The sequence below is a fragment of the Ictalurus furcatus genome, chromosome 18, assembly GCF_023375685.1.
Source record: "Ictalurus furcatus strain D&B chromosome 18, Billie_1.0, whole genome shotgun sequence".
Taxonomy (NCBI): domain Eukaryota; kingdom Metazoa; phylum Chordata; class Actinopteri; order Siluriformes; family Ictaluridae; genus Ictalurus; species Ictalurus furcatus.
In genome coordinates this window covers 19624695-19641936 of record NC_071272.1, presented here as the reverse complement: position 1 = coordinate 19641936, position 17242 = coordinate 19624695, and the positions used below count along the sequence as shown (strand labels likewise).

Sequence of the window (17242 nt, the reverse complement as noted above, 5' to 3'; positions counted from 1 at the left end):
TTTACTTTATAAGTGCATATTGTATGTGTAAAATTACTGACTGTAGTCCATCTGTTGCTTTACAATGTATTTTCCCCCTCTACCCCATCCATCAGTGTAAAATGTGCACCACTGACCATGGGCAATATTCACAAAATAATTTATTTACCAGTAATAGTTGTTCTAAGTGGCACAGAAAGTTTCTTCTTAAAAATGTCTTCTTTATCCTAGTTCATGAAACCACTGAGGAAGAATTCTTAAGATGCTTTTTTATTTCATTGTTTTCGTTAGTGACTCACTCCATAGTCATTGAACTACACATGAAAAAAAAACCCTAATTCTCATTTAGGATTTCTCTGATTTTAGAGCTGTTTGAGATTGGCAAATGGGTTTTCCAGAGGTCTCCCAGGTTGTTGCTTCATGACGTAATCTGAGGCAGTGATTTTATTTTCTAAGATATTAAATAAACATAAGATATTAAACAGGCTAATTTGCAATGTGCAATCAAATCAATTGTGCATGAAGCTAGTGGGGTGTGTTGTGCATGATTTCCAGTGAATAATAGTTTCAATGACAAGATGTGCTGCAAGAAAGATGCAATCGTCTGCAAACCCTGTTAATGAATCAGCTAGGGCTTTTAGACGGTGTTTATCAAGTTTGCACATGTTTTTCACTTTCAACTTGAGTACATCAGGATTTTAGACTGAAAAAACAAGGAATATGACTAGAACACAATTTTCTCCAGATTCGACAGTTAGGAGTTACTTTTAACCTTATGATTCTTTGTGAATATGGCCCCTATTGGGTGGTGGACCCTCCCTATTGATGTACTGTAGGGGGGTCATTACATTCAGTATGTAGACCTACGAAGTTATACGCTCAATATGCCAGGAGTAGAGGATTTATATTATATAATCTTTGGTTGTTTTGCATGAGTCATGTGTTACTGTCGTGAAGTGTGAGTCAGACCTCATCTTTTATGATTCTTCCAGGAGAGTTGCTGGATGGCCAGCGTGGATTGGTCCCTTCTAATTTTGTGGAGTTTGTCCAGGACAAAGAGAAGCCATCGGTGGATGGAGCAGAAGATCTGGGGCAGCTGGAGCATGGCCGTTTAAGCCTGACAGCCATAGACGGAGGTATTTCCCTGGACAGCCTAAGCGTTGACTCTCTTGGGCCGTGCAGTAACGGGACTGGCACTCTGGATGCTGAGGAGCTGGCTGATGACATCGTGCCTTACCCGAGAAAAATCAACTTAATCAAACAGCTGGCAAGGAGCGCCATCGTGGCTTGGGAGCAACCTCTAGTGCCCCTTGGTTGGGGCAACATCAATGGCTACAATGTTTTAGTGGACGGGGAGGTTCGCGCTACTGTGCCCTTCAGTGGCAGGACCAAACTCTTGGTGGAGAAGCTGGATCTAGCCACCTGCACATACCGCATGTCAGTGCAGAGTGTGACGGACCGAGGTTTGTCGGATGAGCTCCGCTGCACCATGCTGGTGGGACGGAATGTCACGGTGGCTCCAACGGGCCTGCGCTTGGACGACATCATGCGTGACTCAGCGGAGCTCTCCTGGCTCCCCAGCAACAGCAACTACTCGCACACAGTGTTTTTGGATGGAGTTGAGCATGCTGTGGTGAAGCCATGCTGTTACAGACTGCGCTTCAGCAACCTGAAAGCCACCACCGTGTACAAGGTGAGGGTGGTGGCCAAACCACACCAGGTGCCCTGGCACATGCCACTGGAACAGCGAGAGAAAAAGGAAGCCGGGGTCGAGTTCTGCACACAGGCTGCAGGTCAGATGCAACTTGTGTCATTGATCTACAGCTATACCTATTTGATATCGAAAAGATATAGAGCACAATAGAAATGAGCAACAGTTGGAATAGATCACTTAATAATACTGACGAAGATAGCTTCGTAACCCAGTGAGCACAAAGGGTTAAGGCCTGAGACCAATGAAACTTGGTGATATATTTCAGTTCCATCAGTTCGAAATACAGACATCTTTGTGTAGATGTGTGGACTCTGTCCTGCCCATCTTTGCACTGTAGAAAAGACAAATATTGTTGTATATGAGACATCACACAAGACAGACCAAACAGACCATGCCCTCAATACCCTCATTCCATCAACCGAATAACATGAAGAATGATTACGAAACTGTCTAAAGTGGGGATAACACTGAAAACTTAGGCTGGAGTTCTGATTGGGTTCTGCTTTGCACTAGACAGAGAAACCCCTTTCTAAAAACTTTTAAAAAGTAGTGTTTGTTGAATAGTATGGAGCAGATAGGAAAGGATGGTGAAACTTCACGAGTAAAGAATGACACAGATGGGAATTTATAGGAGTTAACTAGCAGGACGGTGGAGTTTAAAGCATGGGCTTTCTCCCAAACTTGATCATGGCAGACTACAAGCAATTTAAAATGGTCTAATAAATGTTTTGATCAGGATGTCCATGACCATAGCTGATTGTTTTTGTCTTGATCTTAACTTCATCCTTCCTCGCAGAGAACGCACACATAGCCTTGAAGCATTTTTCCTTGAACAACCCTAATAAAATGTATTTACACTTTTTAAAGCCGTGCCCATCCATAAATTCCAAGCAGATCCTGAGATTACCATATTTATGTTGCAAGACAGCATTCCCAAAAAGTAGTTAATACACATGCAGTCTGTTAAATTTAATTTGCATTTTAATAGAAATCTGTTCAGCAGGGAATTGGTGTTTATAGACAAATTTCACAAAAATGGGCGATGCATCACTATAAGACATTATGCATGGACTAACTAATAGAACAACAGTGTATAAATGTATTGCATTTGCAATATATTATTTAAGTACATTAAACACCTAATTGTATGAACCAACCATTAACTTGAGTTAATTAGCCAGTCTCAAGAGCTTTTCCCTCATCAAGGAAACTGTAAAGCACTTGTATATCGATCCATAAAATCGACTATTCCTTTTGGGCAGGCAGTGCCCTGAACCAAGAGGACACTCTGTTCCAAACAGCACTGATCCAGCTAGATTGCATTATCTGTCCCTTACAGGCCCTCCTCTGCCTCCCAATGAGGTGCAGGTCCAGTGTGGACAGGCTCCAGGGATTCTGCAGGTCCACTGGAAGCCTCCATTGTTGACGCCCATGGGGACCTCCAATGGTGCCAATGTCATTGGCTACGCAGTGTGCACCAAGGGCCAGAGGGTGAGCGCATGAATCACTGCACATTCGTCATTATCAGCCGTGCTTATGTAATACATACAAACTGCAAACCAACAGTGAGTAGATCAGAAAATGTTTCAGTCATGATGTAGACCAGTGACTCCTGGAGAGCTACTTTTCGGCAGAGTTTTAGAGATTATTATTAACCCTGGCTTGTAAAAATACTGATTGACTTGATTAGAATTAACATGGCTCAAGGCTGGGAAATGCTGTTTTAGGTAATACTTGTACCCTCTGTTGGAGAATATAAGTCATTGCAACTACTCATCTAACAGCAGGGTAAAACAAATTATCTACTTGCTATTCTCATGCTCAGATAGGTTGGTACCATTGATTCTGTGGGTGGAGTGAATTCAAAATCTGACAGCACAGTGGTACTTTTCAATGCAAAATTACACTTATGTCTACCTCTTAAGTAAGACCCTCTGTTAGAGCAGACTCCCAGACAATATGGTATTTTCCTAAAGCAAAGTAATAAACGTTCTGCCCAAACCCAGTTGGATGTGCACAATTGATGTAAACCCACTTTACTATACAGTAATTAGGACACTTCATCCAAATACTAACCAAAGCTGAGTGAATGATTTTATACATAAAAAAGAAAAACTCAGCTGTGCTGGTGACTGTTTTATAGTATTACAGTTGAATATTCATCACTATGAACGGAACATTCATAGTTTAATTAACAGAACGAATATAAATGTCTAAAAAATTAATTAACATCTGACTCATAAAAGTTATTACCATTGTAAAGATGAGTAATTAATTAAATCATACAAGTTTTCATTGTGAAAATGAAGAGGATACATCAGAAAACTGAGGCTCTACAAACATCTGGACTTGCTATTGGTTTCAGATCGCTGAGGTGTTGTACCCAATGGCTGACTTTGCAACAGTGGATCTGAACTGTATCCAGTGTTTGGAGGCCCGTGAGGTCGTGGTCAGGACTTTATCAGCACAAGGCGAAAGCCAGGACTCGCATGTCGCCGTCATTCCTAACAACCTGCTCGTGCCTCCACCCCAAGTCCACCTTCCACCTCACCACATGCCCCAGCCCTTGCCTCCATGCACTGCACTCCCACCTCCAATGCAGCCTCTTCCCCCTCATGCTGGCCCTGATTCAAGTTCCCATCTTCAAACACTTCCCATTCGCCCAAACCAGCCAGTTGCTCATCTTCAGCCTCATCCTCTACCCCATCCTACTCAGCCATCTCCTCCTCACCTCCAGCCTCTACCTGCTCACCCTTTCCCCCAGCCCCAGCCTACCATTCCAATACATCAGCCCACAATCCCAATACCTCAACCCACCATCCCAATGCCTCAACCCCACATTCCCCAGTTGGCCCTTCCCCAGCCACAGAGACCACCAAGTGCCAGAGAATTGGAAACCAAAGAGCAGGTACTGGGCATGCTTCACCCTGGTGGGGGTCCTGCACAGCCATGGGAGCCTTTGTGTTCTGGCCTTCCCCCAGCTCTGCCACATGGACACACTCTCGAGGCACCGCCATGCCCTAACCGCCGCTCACCTTCTCCTCAGAGAATCCTTCCCCAGCCCAGAGGCACCCTCATTCCAGATACAATGGCCAAAGCCATCGCCCGTGAAGCTGCCCAAAGAGTGGCTGTAGAGACCGGGCGGGTGAGTGCTGACTGATGCAGTAAATTTGTTTACTTAAGAATATGTGTACTGGGGCCTCATTAGGATTCATGTCACACTACAAAATCTGTTGGAATGCAGCAGACGTGGTTACTGAGGTTTCTGAAAGTATTTTGCTGTATATAGATGGAGAGGCGAAGTCAGGGCTTTCACTCTCAAAACTCAGATGAGGAAGAGGATGAGGAAAGCTATCAGTCTCGCAGAAGAGGAGAATCTGTGGATGACTTCCTTAGGGGCTCAGAACTGGGCAGGCAGGTACGGGAGCCCAATATCACGTGATGTTGCTCTAGTAAGGCAAAAAGCAGTACTTGCAAATTTTTGTCAAATTGTATATTTAGTGTGTATATATTGTTTTGTTTAAATAATGAATAAGAACCCTACTATTAGCCATTGATTATATCTTGTTGACCCTTTGCTATGCTCTGTCTCCTTTCTAAAGCTCTAAGCTTTCAAGGACAGCATATCAACAATGGAGGTTTCAATGACAAGAATTTACTCTTAGAATAGGAAAAGAAGGTTCCTCCATGAGTTATTTGGATGGTTAACAGTACTAGTTTTTTGAAGTGGTACTACATGGAATATTTTCTAAATGTGGAATTCAGAGAGACAAACCAAGTAACCTTTTAGGGTGGTAGATGGAAGGTTTTTTTTCCTTCAGTACAAAATATACCATTGAAACAATACATCCGACATTTCAGTTAGTAGACAGGAAGGTCTCCACTATGCATTTTAAGGCTACATTCATACATATCTTTGCAGTATCATAGGCAAGTATAAATATTACAATTCCCAGTTTTAAAAAAAACGTAACCTGATTGAGTGATCCCTGTAAATGACTTTGAAATTAAAGATCGTTTAGAGATGAATAAAAAGGTCTTTTAGAAATAAAACATCTGGAACAGTTTGGTTCCAGTGTGCCAGGGAGGGATTACGTGCATATATTTACTGTGAATGGTTCTTGTAATATATTTCCAGTGTAAGCTAGCAAATAGTAATTAGGCTGTCACCATTCTCCATTTCACAGTAATTAGCAATTTCTTTATTTTTTTTTAAGACTTAGCTTGCTAGTCACAAACTTGTTAGCTTGCTAGCTACATATTGTAGCGCATGGTGATGTTGTCCTCCCATTGTTTATACCATTTCATGCCCCCTCTGTAAAATTTTAAGATATTGGCTATGTGATTGACAAATATGCCATGCACAATATTGTTTGTTATGCATAGTTGCAGTTGTTAAAATTTAATTGGTCAATAATTGATTTTTAAGAGGGGGGTTTAGTGAAGGGTCAATTGTCTAGCTACAATATGCTTCATTGGACATCAAATAAGCGTTGATGTAATTTTTTTTCTTTCAGTCTATGAGCAGCTACTGAGCTCTGCCTTAGTAGGGTAGCTGTGGTTCAGATGAAGACTTCTGACAAAACCTGAATAACCAAATCTTCAGGTTGAGCTTCGCTGTTTTTGTGCTGTACTCTGAATGGATGTTTCATTGCCACAGTCCCACTACAGTCACAGTGAAGATTACCAGACAGAAAGCAGTCGAGGTTCAGACCTATCTGATATTCTGGAGGAGGATGAAGAGGAGCTGTACTCTGAAATGCAACTGGAGGATGGACGACGGCGCAACTCACACAGTGCTCTTAAGGTGGGTCCTGATATGACTGAGACAATTGGAGTGACCCAAGCTGGCTTTCCATTCAAATGTTTCGCAATTTAAACCTTTTTTTTTTCTTCAAAAAGTTGCCAAAAGAAAATGTAAATACATTTGTTTCCATCATGGTCATGTGAAAATCCTGAAGGTGGTATAAAAGTGATTAAGGGGGAAAGACTATTAAATAACCAATAAAAAGTGCACAGCTGTTTTTCACCTGTGTAAAGAAAGAACAGCAGCATAATGGAGAGATAGAATGTTTGATGTTCAATCTATTTCTCTATTCATCTTCAAAACTTGATTTATCCCGGTCAGGATTATGGTGATAAAAAAGTAGTTTATTTGTCTAGCCAAATAGTGCTGAAACATGGAACTTAAATCCTCATCATTCACTGACTGATGATTCATACGTCACTCATATACACTACAGTGCCCTCCACTAATTTTGGTACCTTTGGTAAATATGAGCAAAGAAGGCTGTGAACTATTGTCTTTATTGTTTAACCTTTTGATCTTTCGTTAAAAAAATTAACAAAAATACTCTGCTCTCATGGATATCAAACAATTACAAATAATACACAGGTTTATCAAAAAAATCTTTGTTAAATATATGTGTGACACAATTATTGTCACCCTTTTTTTTCAATACATTTTGCTACCTCACTTTGCCAAGATAACAGCTCTGAGTCTTCTCCTATAATGCCTGATGATGTTGGCGAATACATGGCAAGGGATCTGATACCGTTCCACCATACAGAATCTCTCCAGATCCTTCACATTTCAAGGACCACGCTGGTGGACTCTCCTCTTCAGTTCTCCCCACAGGTTTTCTATGGGGTTCAAGTCAGGGGACTGGGATGGCCATGGCAGGACCTTCATTTTGTGGTCAGTAAACCATTTTAGTGTTGATTTTGATGTATGTTTTGGATCATTGTTCTGCTGGAAGATCCAACAACGGCCCATTTTAAGCTTTTAAGAGGCAGTCAGGTTTAATATTTGTTGATATTTGATAGAGTTCATGATGCCATGTATCCTAACAAAATGTCCTGGTCCCCTGGCAGAAAAACAGCCCCAAAACATTAAAGAACCACCACCACATTTAACTGTGGGCATGAGGTACTTTTCCATATGGCTACCTCTCTGTGTACACCAAAACCTCCTCTGGTGTTTATTGCCAAAAAGCTTTATTTTGGTTTCATGTGACCATAGAACCCGATCCCATTTGAAGTTCCAGTAGTGTCTGGCAAACTGAAGATGCTTGAGTTTGTTTTTGGATGAGAGTAGAGGCTTTTTTCTTGAAACACTTCCAAACAACTTGTGGTGATGTAGGTGACTTCGGATTGTAGTTTTGGAGACTTTCTGACCCCAAGACACAACTAACTTCTGCAATTCTCCAGCTGTGATCCTTGGAGATTTTTTGGCCACTCGAACCATCCTCTTCACAGTGTGTTATACTCCTGTGAAACAGGAAGTCATGTTTGAACAATTTCCTGTAACTAGTCACCCAGCTGCACAAAAAAATTTATACACCAATAGGAATATACGTCAAATATATTTTCCTAATATGAATTCATAGGGCAGCCAATAATTGTTACACACCTATATTTAACAAAGATTTTTTTTGTCTGATAAACCTGTGTTTTGTTTGCAATTGTTTGATATCCATGAGAGTATTTTTGTGAATTTTGTTAACAAAAGATCAAAAGGTTAAACAATAAAGACAATTTTTCAGTCTTCTTTCCTCACATTAATTGTATGATGTATTTGATTTATGCATCATTTGTTGAACATTCTAAGGTTGATGGTTATAGTATTGTGCTGTAGAATACTAAGTAGCATCTTTTACATCTGTTGTCTCTTCTGCTATAAGGTTGGAGGCAACGTTTCATCTTCAGGAAGGCTGGATCGGGACTCAAATCGGAGGCCAGCTCATGGGGGTCCTCAACCCCAGCGCAGACCGCTCATGGTCCCCTCTATTGGTCAGTGAACCTCAAGTTTGTCACATGACTCAGTTCAGCCCTGCTCAACAGTTTATCATAGATCTTCAGCTAATTCCAACCGTTGCTCAAGTTCAAAGGTCAAAAACGTTTAGATTATAAAATTGATTTCTGAAAGGGCACAGTCTCAAGTTATTAAAGCTTTTCTTAGGGATATAGACAGTACTTGTGTAGCCCTCTCTGCCTCATTTGCTTAACTGGACGACTTGTTAGGCAAGGCCGTGCAAAGTGGTGTGGTCTGTTCATGGTAACAGCTCTTTGGTTGGTGTTTCCCTCAGAGATAACCACTGAGAGTAACAGTGAAGGGAACCGTTCTCCGGTCATGGAGGATGTTTACTATGGCCGTGTAGCGCGGCACAGGACATGGTGTTCACGGAGGCATGGTGGCCACAGGCCTCCTTATGGTATGTGTTGCAGCTCCGTGTTCTGCCAAAGCACAATGAGACAGAAGAGCAAGAAAGTGCCATGAGCAAGTTTCTGAAACGCATGAGGTTGAAACGCTGGACTGCCAAGATGGAGGCTTGCATTAAGACTTAAGGGATGCACACTAGGTATAAGATGGTTGCCCTTGATAGTAAAGTGTTCGCTTCCTGCTCAGAGAATGTTCTTCCCTGTTGCACCAACCTGCCATGAGATGCCTGCTAAACCCTTCCCTTTCCATCTCAACTTCAGGCTTTTACGTTGGCTGTGCATGATATTAGGGAAAACATTAAAGGTAGTGCCTTACACTAAATTGTAACCAGATTGTAATCCAACAAAGTTATGTTTCACAGGTGATAGAAAACTTACTGTACATTCCATTTTGCATTGCATCAGCTTTCCAGAATGTACATGGGGCACATTTGCTAGTTCCTCTTTGGCACAGCCTAGTAAGTTGTGGAAGATGTATGGTGTACATCTTAAGGTGGAATGTTATTCAGGACTAATCAGAACCAAGACTAGTTTTCTTCAGCTCCTGTTTAGTGCATGGTTAAAGTAGTGTTTTTTTCTGCCCATGTTTTCATTTATTGGACTCCCAGTGAAACACATTTGGCTTGCAGCTTGTGTGATATGTTGCCATCGGAGTGTATTCTACCATTCATTGCATCACCACATGTTTGTCTGTGACGCCACTCAAAGATTTAGTAATAAGGAATGAATTGCAAATGAAGAAGATTTTAACGTGCTTACACTCAAACCATTGGTCACTGGTCATTGAACAAATATAAATGACCTAAAATTACCTCATGTTTAAAGATTTGAATGTATGAATGCATGTGAAATCAGATTTCCTGAAGGTAGATTCACACGCACGTTGACCTAACACAGGAAACAAAATTCTGGAAATAACCAAACATAACCTCACCAACATTTTTCAGTCTTCTATCCATCATTTCTCAGGAGGTTACAGGGACCGAGGACGGCGGTCTCCTCCACACTACGATGAGTCCGAATCTGAAGACCCCTTCCGTATCTTTGTAGCATTGTTCGAGTATGACCCTCTCTCCATGTCCCCAAACCCAGATGCTGCTGATGAAGAGCTTCCTTTTAAAGAAGGACAGATCATCAAGGTGAGGCGTCAAGACAGAGAGTCACAGCTGATGATATTTGATCATCCAGCCATTGTAATTAAGATCTTCCTTGCTGTTCTACTCCAACCTCTCTTACAGGTGTATGGGGACAAAGACACGGATGGGTTTTATCGGGGAGCGATCCATGGCCGGTCTGGCCTCATTCCCTGTAACATGGTGTCAGAGATACAAGCTGAGGATGAGGAGACTATGGATCAGCTCATGAAGCAGGGCTTTCTACCCTTAAATACCCCAGTGGATAGAATAGGTAGTGCATCTTCAAACATCCACAGTTTGACTCTTTCTTTTGCAGAAATTTCTATTCATTCTTTCATTTTCGGTAAATTCATTATCCTAGTCAAGGTGGTGGTGGATCCAAAGTCTATCCTGGGAACAGTGGTTGTGAGGTGGGAATACACCCTGTTTGGGACACCAGTCCATCACAGGGCACCATGCACAAATACATTGAGACATTGTTTCACACCTAGGAGCAATTGAGAGTATCCAATCCATCTACTGATATGTTTTTGGAAGGGAGAAGGATGGGAGGAAACTGGAGAACCCGGTGGAGAACCCACGCCAACTCAGTGGGAAACTCAGTAGCAGCCACAAACAGTAAACTCACAAGCAGTAAACCAGGCCCAAGATTGAACCATGGACCCTTTAAGGTGGATTTTTTCAGGAAGCAACACTACCCACAGTACCAATTCAATTCAATTCAATTTTATTTGTATAGCGCTTTTTACAATAGACATTGTCTCAAAGCAGCTTTACAGAAGTACCACCCAGATATTTCTAAGTTGCTTTTCATGCATCATGCAACACTTCCTTTGCAAATCATTGGCCACTTCAGTGGCATTCCACTAAAAAAACAAGCACTTTTAGCTGCCGGCACGGCACTGATCTGAGTGTTTGGTTTGAACATCACCGTAGGCATGACTCAAGACCCACACCACATAAAACAGTTTGATTGGCCGCCTCCTGGCAATATTAGATTTTTTGGATAAAGTTGAGAAATTTTTAATATTTCTGCTCTTGTCATGTGCTTCATGCCAAACTTGCACCCACATTGGTCTCTGCAGGATGTTCACACGTCTTTTAGGGCAAATTGACAACAAAGTGCCTGAACTCTGGTTCCTGTCTGTGCTTGGCATGTTCTTCCTTGTTCATATGGGTTCCTTTGGTTCCTCCAGTTTTACTTCCACCACCCAGTAGCAGATCAACTGACAGACTAACTGGCATAGGCAGAGTGTATGCCCACTTTGTGCCCAGTTATTCCTGCCATGGTCCTGAATGAACCTATACCCTGACCTTCTATTACTTCAAGACTTTCACGAATAAGAGATACTCTCATTGCTTCTTTTCTGTAGAGCACAGTCGAAAAGGCGGCCGGCACCCTGTGGCTACTAGAAGAATGGTTGCTCTTTATGACTATGACCCCAGGGAGAGTTCACCAAATGCAGATGTTGAGGTGTACACACACACACACACACATACACATCAAACACATTCTCAGTCTTTCACTTTGCTAACACATATGATGCTCTGTGATACAGGCGGAGCTGACGTTCTGTGCTGGTGATATCATCGCTGTATTTGGGGAGATAGATGAAGACGGTTTCTACTATGTAAGTTACTGACTCTTAGAAAGAAAGAAACCTTCCAGGGGTCTTTAAGGGTTCTTATGGAGGTAACATTTTCTTAATTTAACACACTGGTCTTATATGTAGGAAAGCTTTATCGACCGAGCCAATGTACAATACAAAATCCATATCCAAAAGGTAGAGCAGGCAAAGGTCAAAACATGACCTGGCATCAAACACACACAAGAGAACCAAAGGATTATCAGGATAATCAGATAATCTGATCAGTCAAATGAACAGGCAAAGGATCTAGACAGATTCAGACACTTGTGCAATTAGAGAATTGGCAAGACTTCATAATTAACTACTAAAAACCATCAGCGTAATATAAGGAAATGAGGACATGAACATGAAATTCAGGTCAGAGTTTGTGGTAGAACTCTGGAGAATGCTAGTGAGAAAGTCACAGAATCTTCAAGGGTTCTCCCAGAGGAACAACCAAAGAGCACTTTAGGGCTCTAGATTAAACATACAGCTGAGTCCGTCACATTGGCTTGCCTCAATCTAAAACATTTCATAAACAATTTGTATGTTTAAAAAAGTGGTCATTAGATTCAAATAGATCCAAGGCAGAATATTTATGCTCATATTTATGAACCAAACACATACATGAGTGAAAAGTGGTGATTGTTTTCTAGTGAAATGTGTTAACATGGCTAACCTCCTTTCAAAGATTAAAAAATATATATATATCAACATACCCTTTCTTCTTTGGCATCACTTCAGATTAAGGATTAAGAACTTGGACTTTTTTGGAACCAAGAAACAAGAAAGAGGCCAGAAGTAAAAAAAAAAATGGAACAAGAAACATTGGACAACTCAGCAAACAGGGGACGCCCCCCGGATGCTGCGAACGTCCACTTAGGTCCGCATTCGGTCCGGTTTATAACGCTTGCTGGCGGACGTTCCAAGGACGTCAGAGGATATCAAATCATAACACTACTGAATGTGTTCATTTCAGCGAAAGTCCCCTAAGTGTCCCGAATGGCCGCTGGACGTCCTGTAAACATCCCCTTGAACATCTGTAGGACATCAAGGGGACCCTACACATGGACGTTCGGCGGACGTGCGTAGAGGTCATTTAGGGGACGTCCTGGGGACCTTTTCTTGTCAGCTGGGAAATGGCTTGGTAATGATCAGGTGACAAATACTGAAACAATACTTCACACAGGACAAATTCTACTAAATATACAAAATAATCAACGGGAAATTGAAAGCAGGTGTGACACATGAAGGAGACAGCCATTGACAGGAGACAGAGACAGGACATAAACCAAAACAAAAAACACACAACAAATAAACAAAGTCATGTCAACCCTGAAGCTCGCGCTATCGCACTACAGGCAGTTTAAGCATGCTGAGTGCCGGAGGGGGAAATACCTGACCCTCGAAACGCACATTGTCTTATCCTGGTACAAATGACACAAAAGGACAGATGCCAGAACTGTAAATTTAGTGTTTTTGGTTTGATTGAAAGGGTTACAGCTTTTCATTTAACCTTGTTTGGTATTCAGAGAAAACATGGCAGGAAACCAGTCGAGCAGTACGAATGTGAAACACTTCAAATACACGGTGTCCCAAACGTATCCATACATAGGGGACTATGTACAGCAGCACCACGTCGGTTGTGCCTTCGTCAGTGGATGCTCGTGGAGGTCTACTTCTCGGTTGGTCCACAACACTTCCAGTCTTTTTTGAATTTGGTAATAAGTTTGGCGACAGTGTCGTGTGTGATGTGCTCCCCATGTTTCCTGTTAAAGTCCATCACAATCTTGCGAAAGTTTCCCGATCTAGCCATGAGACTGATTTTAATACGTTCAAGGCATTCTTAAAGTCTATCTGAAAAAAAAATTAACTAAGTATTAAAAATGTTGGAAGACATTTTGCTAAAAAGTGCTCATTTCCCTTATGTATGGACACTTTTGGGACACCCTGCAGATTAGAAATCATGAATGCAGTTGCATCTGTCTTTAACTGTCTGTATGTAATAGTTTTCCCCAGTTCGTTCAAATTATACCATCACTGAAACCTTGTGATATAATGTGTTGCTCAACACTAATAGTTTAATAATCAAGCTATTGATAGATATCAGATTTTAGTGCTTACAGCTAATATCAATAATAGTCATCATAATGAGTTCAGTGGAGCATGTGGCCTTATTGAGTTTGACCTCATGTCCTGTGTGGTTCTCACGGCTCATGTTTTGTTTCAAAGGGTGAGATTAATGGACATCGCGGTCTGGTTCCCTCCAACTTTCTAGAAGAAGTGCCTGATGACGTGGAGGTCTATCTCACAGAGACTCCGTCCCACCATGAGCAGGAAGAGCCAGTGCCGGCGCCGCGCCCGGAGCCTAAACGGGTACACCATCGCCGTTCTCAGCGCTAGGCCCTGTGTCCATCCATCCTCCGTTTGAGTTCCCTCCACTCGCCGTCTCTATGTTTTTTTTCTTTTTTCTTCTTGTGCTTGTTTGTTTTGTGTGGTGGTGAACGTGCAGTCGTGGCTTCCGGTCTTGCTTTTTTTGGAATGGAAGAAGCAAAGCCCACCGTGAACTGAGACAGACAGCACAACTAGCGCATACACTGGGGGATATTGGCAACGATATGACGAAAGACTGCATCTCATTCCTGCAGCGGAAAAAAAAAAGAGAATGAGACTTTAAAGCTGGGTTTGTGCTTTGAAACTCAGTTAAAATGACCAGGTCATTAGACAAGCATGCCTTTTTCAAAATGAACTTTATTACCTTTTTTTATATACAAACAGTACACATTGGCCTGTGTGTGTTGTGTTGTGTTCCATTAAAGAGGCTTTGTTTCTTTTTTTGTGTATCACACCTTCATCCAAATTCTGCTCTGAGAACATGCACATAAAAAAAAAAAAAAACTGAACTAAAACAACACATTACTTCACTGTAATGCCATAATCAGCAGAAATAAACGCAACGCTGAAGCAAAATGTCATGACGCCATATCGGTGGATGTCTGTGTTCATTTATGTGTCGTGTCTTTTATTTATTTATTTTTTTACTTATTTATTGATTTCATTTCTCATGTTTGATGTGAATGGTACTGAAATAATGTCGCTGTATTCTGCTTTACTTCCTTCTTTTTCCTCACCTGCTTGGCTAAAAACAGTAGAGGAAGCTCATTTTCCATCTAAGCAGGTTTCTTGTTTCTGGTGTGTAAATGAACAAAATGATAGTTTGACCCAAAATGCAGTCGGTTGGGATGGCGTGATAAACTGGGATAAAAAGAAAAGTTACTGTTGACCACCACAAAGTTGTTTATATTATTATTATATTATAATAATATTATATTATATTCCTAAATCAGCACATCCCATCATGTTTTATTCTTCTTACACCTAGGCCTGTCATGATATACAGTGCTGTGAAAAAGTATTTACCCCATCCTGATTTCTTTTGTTTTTGTGTATGTCTCATATTAAATAGTTTTAGATCTTCAAATAAAATAAACATAAAACAACGGCAACCTGAGTAAACACAAGAGACAGTTTTTATTTATTTATTTATTTATTTATTTATTTATTTTTTATTGAAGAAGAAGAAAAAAAAAAATTTATCCAACACCTATCACCAATGTGAAAAACTAACTGCCCTTTTAAACTTAAAATCTGGTTGTGCCACCTTTAGTGGCAGTGACTGCAACCAAACGCTTCCGATAACTGGAGATCAGTCTTTCACAGTGCTGTGGTAGAATTTTGGTCCGCTCTTCTTTGTTGAATTGCTTTAGTTCAGCCTCACTGTAGGGCTTTCGAGCATGAACTTCCCATTTAAGGTCCTGCCACAGCATCTCAATTGGTTCAAGTCAGGACTTTGACTAGGCCACTCCAAAACTTTTTTGAGCCATTCAGAGGTGGATTTACTCCTATGCTTTGGATCATTGTCTTGCTACATAATCCAGTTGTGCTTGAGTTTCAACTTATGGACTGACGACCAGACATTCTACTTTAGGATTTTCTTGTAGAGAGCAGAATTCATGTTTCCCTTAATTATTGCACGTTGCCCATGCCCTGAAGCAACAAAGCATCCCCACACCATCACACTACCACCACCATGCTTACCAAGGATGTTACCAAAGTTTATGCACTAAAAAAAAAAAAAAGATCTGGCACACCCTCCATACAAAGCCCTATGAATGACCTATTACTATGGAAACAATAACATATTAGAATGAGTGCATTAATATAAAGCAGTACTGCGCCAGTTTCCTTTTCTGGTGAGCTATTGGCAACTGAAGATAGATGTGTTTAATTCCCTTCCCTGTCCCCCCTCCTGATGGCTCTCTCATTAGGTGCCAGTGGAAAACACGGTTCCAGCACCCGTCCTGGGAAGACCTGCGTCCCCGATTGTGCGTCCTCTGCTCCCTCTGGGCCCCACTCATCTCCTTAGTCCTGCCAGGGGGCCGAGAGACCTGAAAAAGAAGAAAGGACTGCTCTCCAAGGGGAAGAATCTGCTCAAGAAGTTCTCAAAGTAAAAGTTGATGCTATACACGATCAAAAAAGGGCCACATGCTCATGTTTTCAAGAAAATCTACAGCCATGTTCATATTTATGTGCCAAAAACATGCAGTACAGGCCAGAAATTAGGAAGCAACTTGTGGATTTTTTTCTACATGATCATGGCTGGTAATGAGTTTATTTATTCAGGAAAAAAAGTTTGGATAAATGTCTACATCATTCATAGATTATTCATTTGTTTTTGCATTTTTCATCAAAATGTGGAGTACATCTTATACACTTTATCTGGTATGTTATATTAGAAGTGTATGGCTCATTTTTCCATGGAACATTCTACATAAAACATCTTTGGTTAAACTAGATGTCAATAAATTTGCTTAAAATATCACTTGTTTGCTTCCACTGGCCTGTAGTGAATATTAGAGCTGCCAGATTATCAGGTACACCTTGCACACAGGTCACTTAGGAGCTCTCGCATATGCAGTGTGTGCGTTTTAACAGCTTGCATCTATTTTCCGTAGATGCAAGCTGCTAAAACACTGGATGCAATACACAAATGTTTTAAGCTAGTTATTTGTATAATTCTATATCATGTTGTCCATGTGATTTCTACATGCACTTGTTTGTTGAACTTTTTCCGTCGTCGTATTTCTGACCAATCGTTTAAAGTGTTTGATGAAATTTTCAGCTCTACAGACCCCTCAGATAATATTGTTTGCCTTTTGATTTGTTTAATTATGTGCAGTATAAAACCAAACCAAATAGCCCATGAACCAAAATTTCATCAAATTTGCTGCGATTCAGAATGCTCCCTTTGATTAATGAATCTTCAACAATTAATACTGATTCCACAAAGAGCTAGAACAAGCTTCCCACTGTATCTGAAAACCTATTTATGAACCTTTACGGTGTAAAAAAAGACAGCAAAAAACATCAAAGGTTTAGATCAAAACATTTAAGGTATTGCTCTAAAGCAGGTGTTCTCAAACTTGTTGCATACAATATTACTGTAAAAAAAAAAAAAAAAAAAAAACCCACACAATCCAAATATTCGGCTCATCGCTGCTTAA

The 17242-nt window shown here is 41.0% G+C and overlaps 1 protein-coding gene across 1 annotated transcript in view; it reads left to right on the top strand.

Annotated features, from left to right (window-relative positions):
• The window catches only part of rimbp2a (RIMS binding protein 2a), a 73817-nt gene extending 57586 nt beyond the window's left edge, over nt 1-16231 (top strand). The window contains exons 14-26 of the mRNA XM_053649435.1: nt 972-1772; nt 3033-3184; nt 4059-4838; nt 4983-5111; nt 6354-6504; nt 8384-8485; nt 9884-10053; nt 10153-10321; nt 10412-10543; nt 11370-11524; nt 11610-11681; nt 13911-14054; nt 16007-16231. Of these exons, the coding sequence (XP_053505410.1) occupies nt 972-1772; nt 3033-3184; nt 4059-4838; nt 4983-5111; nt 6354-6504; nt 8384-8485; nt 9884-10053; nt 10153-10321; nt 10412-10543; nt 11370-11524; nt 11610-11681; nt 13911-14054; nt 16007-16189 (3140 nt within the window). The 3' untranslated portion in view covers nt 16190-16231. The remainder of the gene's footprint in view (nt 1-971; nt 1773-3032; nt 3185-4058; nt 4839-4982; nt 5112-6353; nt 6505-8383; nt 8486-9883; nt 10054-10152; nt 10322-10411; nt 10544-11369; nt 11525-11609; nt 11682-13910; nt 14055-16006) is intronic.
• Nucleotides 16232-17242: the final 1011 nt, after the last annotated feature.